This window comes from Coregonus clupeaformis, chromosome 33 (genome assembly GCF_020615455.1).
Source record: "Coregonus clupeaformis isolate EN_2021a chromosome 33, ASM2061545v1, whole genome shotgun sequence".
Lineage (NCBI taxonomy): Eukaryota > Metazoa > Chordata > Actinopteri > Salmoniformes > Salmonidae > Coregonus > Coregonus clupeaformis.
Window position 1 is genome coordinate 31,978,237 of NC_059224.1, and position 16,423 is coordinate 31,994,659.

General features: G+C 42.6%; 1 protein-coding gene across 5 annotated transcripts in view; it reads left to right on the plus strand.

The window, feature by feature from the left end:
* LOC121548997 (cyclin-dependent kinase 19) overlaps nucleotides 1–16,423 on the plus strand; it is a 62,033-nt gene that overhangs the window by 6,944 nt on the left and 38,666 nt on the right. For all 5 annotated transcript variants that reach the window (XR_006657736.1, XR_005996721.2, XR_005996720.2 and 2 more), the window contains exons 2-4: nucleotides 1,861–1,936; nucleotides 15,925–16,035; nucleotides 16,267–16,407. Coding sequence is in view for 1 of the 5 variants with exons in the window: in XM_041860757.2 (XP_041716691.1) it covers nucleotides 1,861–1,936; nucleotides 15,925–16,035; nucleotides 16,267–16,407 (328 nt within the window). In the remaining 4 variants the exon portion in view is untranslated. The remainder of the gene's footprint in view (nucleotides 1–1,860; nucleotides 1,937–15,924; nucleotides 16,036–16,266; nucleotides 16,408–16,423) is intronic.

Here is a 16,423-nt window from a genome sequence, read left to right on the forward strand (position 1 = left end):
TCTCATAGGAAACAATGGGGTGATGTCATCGATGGCTTCGTCCATATTTTTACAGTCTATGGCCTAGCCTTTTAGTTGCTAATGCTTGCCCTTAATACAGAGTATTTGAACCACATGTTTAAGAAAACTAATGGCCAGCAACCAGTCAATGTATTTTGTGATGGCACCTCATGTATTGTAATAAAGGCACATTTTCTTGATCCATCCTTGCTGGTCAGAAATATGAAACACTTTTCATGCAAAGTTTGGCCTAGTATATTTATTTCGTTTTTGTCTTATAAAACTTGGTAATTGTCAGTGGAACATATTGAGACTTTTTAGTCTTCTGTTGGTTTTTCAGTAAGGTCTTCCAACAGTCAGCAGTTAGCAATAAATTGCAGAAGTAGCACTTTGATGAGGTGTGCTTTCTCTCTGTAAACAGAAGAGGGAGTGTCTCTATCCACATGTATGTGAATTTAGGAATGTGAGTCAGGATTATGGCCAGATGAGTGTAGTGGCCATGCAGGCTTTTTGTGAGGCACAAAAGGCAGCCTGTGGACTGTGTGCGACAGCCTTAAGGCGTCAGCATGCTTCAGTTCGGCTGGCGACTAGCTAACCAAATGAGTGTGCTCGCATACTCCCTTAAAAGACCTTCGCTTGAAAAACAGTTCATCTTTCCCTCGATCCTGACTAGTCTCCCAGTCCCTGCCGCTGAAAAACATCCCCACATCATGATGCTGCCACCACCATGCTTCACCGTAGGGATGGTGCCAGGTTTCCTCCAGACATGACTCTTGGCATTCAGGCCAAAGAGTTCAATCTTGTTTCTCATGGTCTGAGAGTCTTTTAGGTGCCTTTTGGCAAACTTCAAGCGGGCTGCCTTTTACTGAGGAGTGCCTTCCGTCTGGCCACTCTACCATGAAGGCCTGATTGGTGGAGTTCTGCAGAGATGGTTGTCCTTCTGGAAGGTTCTTCCATCTAAACAGAGGAACTCTGGAGCTCTGTCAGAGTGACCATCAGGTTCTTGGTCATCTCCCTGACCAAAGCCCTTCTCCCCCGATTGCTCAGTTTGGCCGGGCAGCCAGCTCTAGGAAGAGTCTTGGTGGTTCCAAACTTCTTCCATTTAAGAATGATGGAGGCCACTGTGTTCTTGGGGAACTTCAATGCTGCAGAAATGTTTTGGTACCCTTCCCCAGATCTGTGCCTCAACACAATCCTGTCTCGGCGCTCTACGGACAATTCCTTCGACCTCATGGCTTGGTTTATGCTCTGACATGCACTGTCAACTGTGGGACCTTATATAGATAGGTGTGTTTTCTTCATTGGCAGGCACATCTCTTCAATGCATTTTTCCCACCACCAGCAGGTTTTTACAAGGGCACAGGAATACCCTCAGAATACAATGTCAAGATAAAATCCCTCTGATTTTTCCTGACACTGCATTTATTAAATAAAATCCTATTTATCTTTGATCATTCTGATTCTGCACTGTGTGTGCTATGAGCTCGGTATGTAGGCAATGGTTGAAGCCAGAGCGTGTGTTTGCATTAGAGGGTGAAATGCAGATAGATGGTAATGAGAGGCTGCACTCAACAACAACAGAGCACACCTGTGGCAAATGAATAGCTGTCTTCAGCCAGAGGATATTGCTATTGGCAGGGATTCCATAAGAACACATCGAGCAGTCCATCTCCATAATTTTCATATCCCCTGTCCTTTCTGACTCTCATAAACACACAACCTTCAATACCTGATATGGTATTGTATTAATCTATCTATGCTCAAGAACAAGGGATTTGTCCCTGTGTTACATTGCCAAAGAATTAAAGCTGGTTTGTGATGTCCTGTTTTTTTTTCTTCCTTTTGTCTGTTTCTCTGCAGGAAAGATGAGAAAGAGTATGCGCTGAAGCAAATTGAAGGCACTGGAATATCGATGTCTGCTTGCAGGGAAATTGCTGTAAGTTAAGATATTGCTTAAAGGTGCCGTTTTGCCCTTTCTCCTACTATATTATTTTCCTTTCTCCTGTGCTTTCTCCTACAATAAGATCTTATGTGTAGTTGCTGCACCATGCCATTTTCTTGACTTTAACCCTTAGCTGGTGCTATATTAAGGAGTAGAAACCTAAGAACTGTTCTACTTTGACTGTAGAGTGTATTCCTGTACTGATGTGCTTCTAGGATTGTAATAGCCCCAGAGTTGCACAATGTTCCTAATGGCATAAAGAATAGATACATCACCATGTAAACATGATATATGCCAGTACTCAAGTGCTTGGCAAGATACACACTGTAGGAGAACAATAAAGGTCTGCACATTTTATGGCACCCACACATCTACTGTATAGTGTTCAGGCCTCCAATGTGTTATAAACAATACAATATTTGCCTTTGGTGCAAAGAGATACATGTACACACCCTGCTCCTCTTTGCTTACACTCAGCAGTCACTTTGCATTTGTCACTTACTCTGCAGGTTATTCCTAACTCAGTGCTAAGCAGAAGCAGTTCAAGAACACATACTACACTGGTTTAGTGTCAGCGCTTGTGTAGCCTTATCTGAAAACAGCAAGGCTAATACTCTTTAAGTGTTGTGTTCATAGGGATTATCGCTAACACAACACAGAATAGGTGAGTGTGATTAGGCTATTTGTGCTGGGTGGTGTGTGTCAGTTGAAGCCATATCGTCTAGATCTCTGTGAGGAACAGCAGATAATCAGAATGTGGTCCTTGTGACAGGGGAGCTGTAGCCTCGTACCAACCATCTTGATTTCACCATCTTGATTTCACGAGCTTGTCGATTAAGGCAGCCCACCGCACCTCTTTGATTCAGAGGGATTTAGTTAAATGCGGAAGACACATTTCAGTTGAATGCATTCAGTTGTACAACTGACGAGGTATCCCCCTTTCCCTACATTCTGTTTCGCTACACGTATACATGGATTTGATGTATCTGTGTAGTGAAATAGAATGTAAGCTCGTGAGATCAGGATGGTTCGTATGAGACTAGGGGAGCTGACTGGGTAATGTAATGTTATGTAAGTTCCACATACCAACCTCTCTAGGTATGTGCTATATGATCCACACAATATCAGAATGTTGTATGGTGGTTACACTACTTGTTGTGGTGACTTGCACACGTTAGCGGTCGATAGACTGTCAACGGAATAGTGAATTTCAAAGCTATCTACAAATTTGCACAGCTCCTGGAGGTACAGTATAGTAAATAAGGAGTCTTAATTCAAATCAACATTTATTCGACCCGTACACAGTTTACAGCAGGTATAAAAGGTGCAGCGAAATGCTTGTGTGCTAGTTCCCTCAACATTGCAGTACAATAATCAATATCAATAATAAGAGTAAAATCAAATATACAATTTTTGTAATAGAAGAGGTAGTATGCATAGTATTAGCCTGATATGTACACAATAAGATGATAGATAATGAATGTGCTGTATTTACAAATATAGTGGGTACCCACTGGGCACAGAGGTCAATTCAACATCAATTCCACGTTGGTTCAATGTAATTTCATTGAAATGAAGTGGAAACAACGTTGATTCAACCAGTGTGTGCCCAGTGGGTAGTGTAGTTTGTTGGTCGCGCAGTTTAATAAATAGTATATACTAGAGCAGCTGCGTTGACTCTGTGTGTGTGTGTGTATGTTTATGGGTGGTTATGGGTTGTTGTGTGTGTGTGTTTATTTTCATTCCCATTCCAGGAGTGGGGACACCTATAGTATCCTCTCCAGGTGACCCTCAACACTTTAGCCCCACATAGTTTTCAACCCATAGAGATCCTGTTTAATTACTATAGCGGCTAGATCATAAACCCTCAACGTTTCAGAATGGGGTGAAAATGGCAGCCATATTGGTCAGGAAGAAATCTAAACCAGTCTAATTGGAATGAATGGCAGTAGAGGCTTAATCCGGATTTTACTTATGCAGGAACATAAGAGTAAGGCATGTGATATGAATGGAATGTTGGCATATTGGCAATTCATTTGAGAAATTAATGGAATCATTTCTAAAGCTGTCTGGCTTGCTAACAAACATACAGTGCAGGTACATTCTTCAAATTCATTATTTTACACATAATCTTATCACAGCACTGGCAAACCATGGTTGACCAACTCCCTGAACAAAATGGCTGACCTTTCATCATAAGAAGGTTCATGTCCATTCTAGTATTCTAATTACTAATTCTATGGTTCACCCACTCTGCTTTCAGAAGTAGCTATACAGGGTAATGATCATAGAATTAGGAATTAGAATAGTAATTAAATAAGTAATTTAATAGGATCTCTATGGTAATTATGATGTAACAGAACATGATGCTTTCATAAAAAAAAAAGTCTCAGGTCAAATTCTACTATGGCAGGATTGCTTTGTTTTTCGAACCATCAGATGGAAATCCTGGCAAGGAATGTTACCAAATAGTTCTGAATGAAAATAAATATTGGTGTGTTGTGTTGGTGATCTGACCCAGTATCGGGTGTCTAGCTAGTGTGTCTAGCCTGTTCTGTTTGCACAGCACACCTCTCCCGGTTTCTCTCCACAGTGGATCCTATCATTCTGGGCTATGACCGTGTGTAGCGCACACTGTTAGCCGGTGGCAGGTTACTGCTCTCACTCTACTACTGCTCTGCTGCTCTCTCTCCTGGCGCCATCCTCTAGTTTGTGCTACAGGAGACTGAATTGTCAGATTGCACAGCGGGCAATTTTTCCTTCATGTGATCTCTGATGCTTATTCATTGTACTAAACTGATGGATTAGTCAGCCCTGTGTCATCACTGGCTGGCTTCCCCTCATGACTACTATAACTTGTAATGCTGTTGAAATGCAAACACGTCCCTGGAAAATTGCCCATAGTTAGTTCAATTCATGAATTTCAATCTCTTACCTTTTATTTTTGGCATTGCTATGGGATTGACCCAGACCCTGTGGACACCATCAGCCACAGGGGAATGGAGGAAAGCTGCAGACCTGGGTTCAAATACATGCATTTTTGATTATTTGTTATTTAAAAACGTATTTTCATTAAATACTTTCTTTCTTTGTAGTCAAGTTTTTTCAAATAATGTGGCCCGAATCAACTGCTTCTCTTGGAAGTAGGCCTATTTGAAAGTATTCCAAATACATTATTTCAAATACCAAACAGACCTGGGTTCAAATGCATGGGAGCGTTTATTTGTATTTAAAAATGCACTATGTTCAAATTAGGGCAGTGAGAGTTAATCAGTTATAAAATGTTAATGCACTTTTTTGTTGTTGTGATTAAAGCAAATTATTATTATTATTATTATTATTATTATTATTATTATTATTATTAGATGAGCAGTACAACAGCAGGCTCCCATCATCACATCATAACACGAGGGGTGCCTGCTGAAGTTAAGAGCCACCAGAAATGGATTTTGCTCAGTCTCTCAGACCAACTTAGTTTAAACAGAACAATGTGCTCTTTGTGTCACCACCACCCCAACCCCCCCATTCTGTTGTGCAAACTGTGCTAGAGTTTAACGTTTGGCATGCCACACTCACAACTGACTGAGGGAGGTTTTGCTGCCATGTGTTATTGGTTTTGTGCATTCAAATGGCTTGAGGATCTTTTTTGCTTTTTCCATGTTCGTATGTCCCTTCAGAAGTTGTGGAAAAATCATTACGAGTAATACATTTTCAGAACCGAATGTACAGTACCTTTGAAATTGAGCAGTCATTGGGATTCATTTATTCAGGCTTTTGCATAATGTAATGGGTAATGTTTCCTCATGAAACCAGATGACATGTAATAGCATATATACTGAGTGTACAAAACATTAGGAACACCTTCCTAATATGGAGTTGCACCCCCCTTTTCCCCTCAGAACAGCCTAAATTCTTCGGGGCATGGACTCTACAAGGTGTCGAAAGCGTTCCACAGGGATGCTGGCCCATGTTGACTCCAATGCTTCCCACAGTTGTGTCAAGATGGCTGGATGTCCTTTGGGTGGTGGACCATTCTTGATACACACGGGAAACAGTTGAGCGTGAAAAACCCAGCAGCGTTGCAGTTCTTGACACTCTCAAACCAGAGTGCCTGGCATCTGCTACCATACCCCGTTCAAAGGCACTTAAGTCTTATGTTTTTCCCATTCACCCTCTGAATGGCACACATACACAATCCATGTCTCAATTGTCTCAAGGCTTATAAATCCTTCTTTAACCTGTCTCCTCCCCCTTCATCTACACTGATTGAAGTAGATTTAACAGGTTACATCAATAGGGGATCATAGCTTCACCTGGTCAGTCTATGTCATGGAAAGAGCTCATGTTTTGTACACTCAGTGTATGTTGATGTGTAGGCCTATTAATTGTATTGAATTAAGCAAGGTCTTGTAACTCATCTGCATCAAAGGATCCACATGTAACCACTGCACTGTGCACTGCCACTGAGCTGGTTGTTGAAACAGAGCATAAAGCAGCTGGTTGCGTAATGTATCCTAGACCAGTCAGGGAGGATTAAAGTTGAACCTCTCTCACCCCTTAAACCCATGTGACACAGGAGACCATGTTTAGATAATACTGGGTAAGTCCTCAGGAAGTTAACTGACCTGTGGAGGCCTGTACTAAATAAAGGCCTCCGAGTGTTGTGAGCCTTCCTATAGAAAGAATCATGCTTGCTTTCACTCAGGTCAGTCAGTGGGTTTATCCATGTCTATGTGGTTGATGGGGTTTCTCAATCACGTTTTCTCTGTCAACTGTTACTAGATACAGCAGTAGCATTGTATTAAACATATCTTTAGATGTGTCATTCTCTGTTCTCTCTCAAACTCAGTCAGTGGTCAATAGACCTCGTTGTTTGGTGATAAGCGTACTTCTCATAAGTTGGCTATTACTGCTATGGTGTGGCCTGAGGTCTGCCGTACTTCTCACTGGTTGTCCAAAGGCTTTTTAGGTCTGTGACTCATGCAGAAAATCTGAGCAGCATATTGGCACTGCAACACCAATAACAACCCTGTTATTGTGCAATTCTGGCATCCATTTCACCCATTCTAATTTGAGGGTCTATTTCTAAACTAACAGGTGTGGGCCTGTTGTTGGTCCAGTTTAGATTGACCCTCCTCAAGGGTTGAAACATTGTTTGAAAATGCAGTGTTTCCCTTGAAGCAAGTCCCGTTTTCCCCTTAGTTTATTATCAGCAAATTGCTTTTGTTTTAATACAATAAAGGGAACCGTGGTAAATGTCCTTCAGACAAAACAATGACAACAGTGATTTGCACAAATATTTACTTTGTTCCACGAAAAGAAGAGGGAAGGTCAGAGGGAATTGATTGAGTGATGAATGGAAGATGAAGCGGTTACAAAGCCATCTTCTTTATGTTGTAAAAAAAGTCTTTAAAACGACACTCTCGGGATCATTCATCAGATAAGACCACATTGGGAAGGGCTACACATTGGCTAGGCTACACATTATGTCTTAACACTACACCATGTGAAACCACACCAATGGAAACATTGGCAATCAGGTTTACTAGGGGACAGGGAAAATGGGTACCTCAGTACACTGAGACACCTGATACAGAATATTTCTGTGAATCCTATGGTCGTGGATTCCCTCTGGGACCTGCCTCGGCTCGATCTCCGAGTAGTTCTGCTTTTCACTCCGTCAGCCAGCCGATGTCAGCTATTCTCTCCCACCATTCTAATAACTGTGCAAACATGACAATGTTTTGGCTGTGTTTGCATAGGCAGTGGGTTGACAGGCTCTCTCACTTGGTTTCCATGGATGAAATGAGCGTCAGTGACAGTGTGTCCATGCCGAGGAAGGATCTTTAGTACTGTAGCTAGATAGGGGAGATGGTTTTATAATTGGAATTTTGTTTCATAAGAAGTTAATAAAGGAAAATAGAGGGAGAAGCTAGCTTAATGATGATATAAAAAGCAATGGCTATTTTAAATTGAATTGCTCTATGCTTCAGTTTATTGCACACATTAACCATGAGATGGGTTCTTCAGGGGAATTATATTACATACCTAAGAAGACCTGCATGTGGCTATCCATTCTGTTGGAGAATATGCCATTAGTAGCTACACTAATCTTCACCAGAGCCACAGAGACCGTGGTTACTCAACGACACAGCAGAGTCCGCAGGTTCTGGACGACACGGAATAACAAGAGCAAATGGTGGCGGCGGCAGAGCAGAGAGAGCGGAATACTTGCCTTGCCTTCACTTTGTTCAGTCTCAGGGAAAAGCTTGGCGTAGTGTTTCTCGGTCCCAAACACACAGCAGCAGCATGCCTTCTCTGGATTTATCCACCCAGTGCACTGTAGCCGCATGAGGGAAGCCAGCTGGTTAGTCAGTCCTCGGCTGCGTCCCAAATAGCACCCTATCTCTTATGTAGTGGGCTTCTTTTTACCAGGGCCCATATGGCTCTGGTTAAAAATGAGTGCATTGTATAGGGTGTCATTTGGGACTCAGCCCTCTCCAGGCCCAACTCAGGGAGACTGTGATGAGTGTGATGGAAGGAGTCAGGCGCAGGAGGGTAATCACCGAATACAGAGTTTATTCCTTCGTTACACAAAATACGCTGGAATAACGACCAACAAAACAGGCACAGGGGAAACTATCTACCCTGGCCATACACTGTAACGGTATCTCCATACAATACATAGGCACAGGGGAAATATTACAAGTAGCTCCACCAACAAAATGGTACGAGTAGCTCCACCGAGCAACACTACTCTCACAGTCAAACAATCACCCACAAGGACAAGGGGGCAGAGGGAACACTTATACACGGACTAATGAGGGGATTAGAACCAGGTGTGTGTGATTGACAAGACAAGACAAATGTGATGATGATAATTGGGGCGGCAGTGGTTAGTAAGCCGGTGACGACGAACGCCGAAGCCTGCCCGAACAAGGAGGGGAGGCAGCCTCGGCGGAAGTCGTGACAGAGACGCTGTTTTCTTTTGGTTCCTCTCACTCTCTTATCCCCCTTCTTTGCGCCAAGTCACATTTGTGACTTGTTTTGACTCTTGATCATTGAGTGTAATACAAAACCCACATTGGTCTAAAACCCTTGTAAATGTGACAATATATAATGTGGTAATGACTGCCAAGGCTTAAATGCCCCCAGAAATAGAATGAATTGCTAGCTATTTAACTGTCCAAATGTTATGTGGGGTTATATACAGTATATAAGAGTCAGGGGTGGTTAGTGGCTTGAAAGCCGAGACCTCATGGATCCAGGTCCTATGTGCCATCTTTAAAGGTGTATTGGCTGTCCTGGCCACAGAGGCTATGCTAACGTTTGGCCCAAATCCAGCCAGCGCTTTCCCTGTGAATCTGTTGAAAACATTGACTAATTTTTCCCAGAACAGGCCAGGGACAGGCCTGTTCTTATATTCTTTCCACACATTCCTAATGAGGGTTCTGTGCAATGGTTAGGCTACATTATTTGAATGTGTTTTTTCTTTTAGGCAATTCGTATTTTCTTTCTTGTTATTGTTACTGATTTTGACAGACAAACAGGAAAGGTTTGATAGGTAGGTTTTGAAACAGGAAATGTATACAGTATTGGGATGTATAGCACGTTCACAAAATATTGATTACACAAGACTTCTCTATTTTATAGTTCATAAATCGTGACCTTTTGACGGTAATTGCCACGGTCGTTAATTGACACTATGTGGAGCAGAAAACCAGAATCAGTGACACAAATCCAAACAAAGATGGCAACGACACGGACCACGAGACAGCTCAATTGGTGGAATTCCAGAGTGCCCCGACTGCCTTCTGGACCTGAGCAGGTTGAGATACTACCTTAAATGGATACTTCGGAAAGGCGCTTTATCTACTTCGCCAGAGTCCGATTAACATGTGGATACCATTTTTATGTCTCTGTGTCCAGTACGAAGGAAGTGAGAGGTAGTTTCGTAAGCCAATGCTAACTAGCATTAGCGCAATGACTGGAAGTCTATGGGTATGTCTAGCATTGCCAAAATCCTGAAGTATCCCTTTAATGACCCCCCTCCATCTACAGTGGGGTCCGAAATTATTGACACCCTTGATAAAAATGAGCAATAATGACTGTATAAAATAAATAATTCAAATGCTGAGCTATAATGTATGCAAAAACAAAAGGGAAATTATATTATTTTATACTTATACAAATGCTCATAGAAAGAGATTTTGTTTAACAAGGAATACTTTTTTCCCAAAAAAATATAGGGGTCAAAATTATTGACACCCCTAAAGATTTGTATAAATAAAGTAGTCAAAAGTTTCGTATTTGGTCCCATATTCCTAGCACGCAATAACTACATCAAGCTTGTGACTCTACAAACTTGTTGGATGCATTTGCAGTTAGTTTTGGTTGTGTTTCAGATTATTTCGTTCCAAATATAAATTTGTGTTATATAATGTATTGTCATTTTGGAGTCACTTTTATTATAAATTAGAATATCATATGTTTCTAAACACTTCTACAGTAATGTTGATGCTACCATGATTACGGATAATCCTGAATGAATCTTGAATAATGATGAGTGAGAAAGTTAGAGGGTCAAATATCATACCCCCAAGACATGTGGGTATGATCTTTGACCCTTTAACTATCTCATTCATCATTATTCACAATTAATTCAGGTAATCATGGTAGCCTCCACATTAATGTAGAAGTGTTTAGAAACATATTCTATTCTTATTTACAATAAAAGTGACTCCAAAATGACACAATACATTATTTACCATATTGGGCACAACCAAAACGAACTGCAAATGCATCCAACAAGTTTGTAAATGTCATTGTGTGCTAGGAATATGGGACCAAATACTAAACTTTTGACTACTTTATTTATAAGAATCTTTTAGGGGTGTCTAATTTGGACCCCTACCTTTTTGAGAAAAAAATGTATTACTTGCTAAACAAAATCTCTTTCTCTGAGCAATTGTATTAGTATAAAATAATACAATTTCATTTTTTTGTGTACAATATAGCTCAGTATTTGAATTATTTATTTTATACAGTCATTAAATATTGCTCATCTTTATCAAGGGTGTCAATTTTGAACCCCACTGTAGGTAGGACCTCATCTTGACCCCATAAATAGGCTGAGTAAGAGTTTTCTTTACTCAGCGCAGTAAAATGTCCCCTGGGACAGCTGCCATTTTGCTTCCTGTGGCCCAGAGAGAGAGAGAGTGGATTACGGGCATCTGATTACGGCAGTGAGGTTTGACTAAGGTGATGCCCCCTGTAAAGGAACATGAACATTGACAGAGGCTGTCCTCCTGGTTACAGTACGTTGTTGTTGCACTACCCTGGCTTTACTCTTGTTCTGTGCTCTCAAATTCACTTCAGATTGGAGTGATTCTACAAAGGTCCACTCCCCTGTGATGGACTCACTGCAATAAGCTTATTGAGTCTGTGTCAAAGTAGATTGAGTATTATACTAAAATGTTAAGATGAAAAACCAGCACTGTTATAGTACTGTACTGTATGCATAGCCTGGACTTCCCTAGGATAAATACAATGTGTTGATATACCAGATACTGTTTGCTCTTTATTATAACAAAATTACCTCTAGACATTTCGTAGTCATGTGACTGCACAGGATCCCTGTTTATTAGTTTAGCTGATTCTAAACAGTGCATACTGTTGAACACTGTACTATGAGTACTATGAGAAACCAGCTGTGTGACGGCCATAGAATTCTGAATGACAGTTATTGGCCAGCCAAATGAAGCGGTCACCATACACTATATATACAAAAGTATGTGGACACCCCTTCAAATTAGTGGATTAGGCTATTTCAGCCACACCCGTTGCTGACAGGTGTATAAAATCCAGCACACAGCCATGCAGTCTCCATAGATAAACATTGGCAGTAGAATGGCCTTACTGAAGAGCCCAGTGACTTTCAACGTGGCACCGTCATAGGATACCACCTTTCCAACAAGTCAGTTCGTCAAATTTCTGCCCTGCTAGAGCTGGCCCGGTCAACTGTAAGTGCTGTTATTGTGAAGTGGAAACGTCTAGGAACAACAACGGCTCAGCCGCGAAGTGGTAGGCCACACAAGCTCACAGAACGGGACCGCCGATTGCTGAAGCACGTAGCGCGTAAATATCTTCGGTTGTAACCCTCACTACCGAGTTCCAAACTGCCTCTGGAAGCAACGTCAGCACAATAACTTTTAGTCGGGAGGTTCATGAAATGGGTTTCCATGGCCAAGCAGCCGCACACAAGCCTAACGCCTCGATCACACCGACAGCGTCATTGCGCAAAATGGTACGCAGCATCATCTGGATATGTATACAACAAAAGTTCAACATTCACCTTCTGCTACCATTTCTGTCAAGCCGTCTATGCATACAGTTTGATGCATATGTTTGATAAATCCAACGAATGCACCACACAGAACGCACTGCAACTGCCTCTGCAATGCAATGCTGCAAGACAAATGCAGCGTTCCATTGGAAATGAATACACTTCTGGTGTACCAAAATGCAAGGACGCTGTCGGTGTGACTGAGGTGTAAGATCACCATGCGCAATGTCAAGCATCGGCTGGAGTGGTGTAAAGCTCGCCGCCATTGGACACTGGAGCAGTGGAAACGCGTTCTCTGGAGTGATGAATCACACTTCACCATCTGGCAGTCCGACGGACGAATCTGGGTTTGGCGGATGCCAGGAGAACGCTACTATGGTGCCAACTGTAAAGTTTGGTGGAGGAGGAATAATGGTCTATGGCTGTTTTTCATGGTTCGGGCTAGGCCCCTTAGTTCCAGTGAAGGGAAATCTTAACGCTACAGCATACAATGACATTCTAGAAGATTCTGTGCTTCCAACTTTGTGGCAACAGTTTGGGGAAGGCCCTTTCCAGTTTCAGCATGACAATGCCCCTGTGCACAAAGCGAGGTCCATACAGAAATGGTTTGTCGAGATCGTTGTGGAAGAACTTGACTGGCCTGCACAGAGCCCTGACCTCAACCCTTTCGAACATCTTTGGGATTAATTGGAACGCTGACTGTGAGCCAGGCCTAATCACTCAACATCAGTGCCCGACCTCACTAATGCTCTTGTGGCTGAATGGAAGCAAGTCCCTGCAGCAATGTTCCAACATCTAGTGGAAAGCCTTCCCAGAAGAATGAAGGCTGTTATAGCAGCAAAGGGGTGGACCAACTCCATATTAATGCCCATGATTTTGGAATGAGATGTTCGACGAGCAGGTGTCCACATACTTTTAGTCATGTGGTGTAATAACCTTTGAATAGCAAAATAAAAATGTCTCCTCTGCTCCGCTCCGCTCCTGACTGCGTGTGCTGCCATAAAAATAGAATGAATAGAACAGGTTTCCCCAGGGACTAAAAGCAGGAAGTGTACCCATCAGTATGTGCTGTGGTTTGTTGATTAAATCTAACTGACATTACAAAAAATACATTCAATTTCATGAACCACATCAGTTCACATCATCTGAATTAACATTCAACATTACCATGGAAATGATTGCATCACAATACCAGGCAGCCATTGTGAGTGTACCTATGAGTTTACCAGTTAAATTGCCAGGTTTAGAGGTTCCAAGCATGTTCTATTCATTATATTTCTATGTGTGCTGCTGCTGCAGGGAGGGGGGCGTTGCCTAGGCAACTGAAGACTTGTTTGCTACAACACCTGGCTAGTTTCAGCATGAATGCCCGGCTGGTTATTTTATTTTCATTATGGTCTTCATCCATAACCGTCGGTTACATGGTTATACAATAATTGTGCCAGCCCTACAAACCAGAATTGGTCTTGTGGGGCAGCTAGTCCTTGTGGCTCTTTGAGTCCGGTCAGTGTGGCCAGCGTCACAGAGCCGGGAGTCTGCCTCTAAGGCCAGGGCTCATTAGCACAATGCCATGTGATAACCCAGGGATTAGGCTGTGATTAAACACTAACCTCAATAACCCTCCTCATTTCCCCCATCCAAATGCCAAATCAAACATGCTGCATACAATCACAGCATTATTCCCCCTGCTCTGTGTTCACTGTTCATTCCACCCCTCACCTTTTAAGCTTACTACTACAGTACTAGCCCGCCTTGCGGGTAGAACCGAGGGGGGAGACTGTGTGTGTGTGTGTGTGTGTGTGTGTGTGTGTGCTTGTGCGTGTGCTTTCGTGTGTGCATGATATATAGTACACTGTCAATGCAGAGAGCCACCCCCCCGCTATAACCCTCTCTATCCGTATCGGCGGACACTCTGAAATTACAGCCGACCGTGCCCTTGCCTAAACATCAGACTGTTACCATGGTTACTCCATGGATATCAGTCTGAAAGAAGTCACTGGAAAAAAGACGTGATAGTCTCTACAAGCCAGAATGTTGAATAAAATGATGTTTGAGGTGACTTTACCTGTTGTTCGTGCCGTTGGTCCTTTTAGCAGTAGGAGGTGGAGATAGGGTATCCACAGGAAAGTGTTGTTTACCTGACTTTTTGTGGCGCTGGTAGGTTCTGTCGCTTATATTTTCTCTTGACTCATTCCACGTGATGCACAATATGTAAACAATAGCCGAATGTAACCGAATGTAGTCGACCGAAGCACGTTTCCTCGCAATCAGCGGGAAGTGTTTGCCATTCGGTCTGTGATTCGGTTAGGCTCGGCCATATTGTGCAAGTGTTTGCACGTGCGAATTGCATCAGTATTGAAAATAAAACCGGAAGTACAGACCAGCGTACTGAAAGTCAGGTTAATAACACTACTCTAAATTTTTGAGCAGCAGAAGGACAAACCACACAGACAACCGGTAGAGCAAGTTTAAATGTAATTTTATTTACACCATTTTGCACACAAATGTCTCAAGCTGTATATACTCATTCATTGTGCATTGCAGCTTGATTAGTCAGACCAACCATGCCCTAGCTCGAGCCAACGCCCTTGCTGCATGTTTAGTGTAAGGTATCGTCAGGATCGCACGGAGGGACACTCACACTGAAGTATTTTTCCATGAGATTTCAGGTCAGGTGACACAGAGTAATCACATTAGCCCTAGGGGTGAATAATTCATTCGCTGGATAGCTGGATTACGGACCGTTTCAGGTCTTTCTCTACCACACGCGCGCACACACACAACCCCCTCCCCCATCGACATCGTAGTCTATCTAAAGGGCTCGATTGATTATGGATTCAGTTGTTTGTCCGAGAGTGCCTCCGCTGACGAAAGAAGCTGGGAGGGATGAATATGAAGAGAAACAGCTGAGTTTGTAGGAGTGTAATGTCATTATCTTAGGGCAGTAATACAGTGTCCTTAGTGTGTAGGAGTATAATTTCTTTATGTTAGGACTGTATAGTGAAGACAGACTGGAGGGGTGCTTTGGACCCATTAGTATGGCACACAGTGTTCAGTGGAGAGACTAGAGCAGTTAACGCATGCGGGGCCATCCCTTTTATGGAATGAATCCATGGACACACAGCTCTGGGCTGGGCTGGCTGCATAGTCTGATGGTTGGAGTGGGATGGAGAGTTCACAACAGCAACAACATGTGTTCCCTTATCTGATTAAAGTGGTGTGGAAATCCCTCATGAATTTCACTCTTCCTTTGTGTGTAATTTCCCTTTGTCAGTTGAATGAATTAAAGTCCATGGTTTGTGTCTTTATCGGTTAGGTGTTCCTGTGAGCTAGGACATAAGAGCTTAAATCAGGCATATACAATAGCTTACAGCATGCAGAAAACCTGTTATACTTGTTGCATCCGATTAGTGTAAACCCTGAATGACATGAATGACTCTTGTCAGTGCAATAATTCACAATGTGTTCCCACTGGGCACAGACGTCAATTCAACATCTATTCCACGTTAATTTCATTGAAATTATGTGGAAACAACGTGGTTTCAACCAGTGTGTGCCCAGTGGGTTAATAAAGGTGCATTGAAATAGCTGTTTTTTGCTATTGAATATTCATGTAAGCTCTTACTGTGTGTTGCAGCTGCTACGAGAGCTGAAACACCCCAACGTGATTGGCCTGCAGAAAGTGTTCTTGTCTCACAGTGACAGAAAGGTGTGGCTCCTTTTCGACTATGCCGAGCATGACCTCTGGGTAAGTGATTCATCATGACCACCAGTCTGACGACCAGTCTTTGTTCTTTGTTTGGATGTTTCATCAACCTGCTCTGTCTGTTGTTTCATCTTTGTTCTTGACGTTTTCCTGTCTGTAAAGGGCAGTGTACGGTACATGATGTACCAGTATGTATGCATGTTGTGGAACCTAGGTGTTTGAGTCCCTTGCTTGATCAATTTCTCTACGCCACTCCCTCTGGTCTCCTTTCAGCACATCATCAAGTTCCATCGAGCCTCCAAGGCCAATAAGAAGCCCATGCAGCTGCCGAGAGGGATGGTCAAGTCTCTCCTGTATCAGATTCTGGACGGGATCCATTACCTTCATGCCAACTGGGTGCTTCACAGGGATCTGGTGAGTAGTGTGTAGT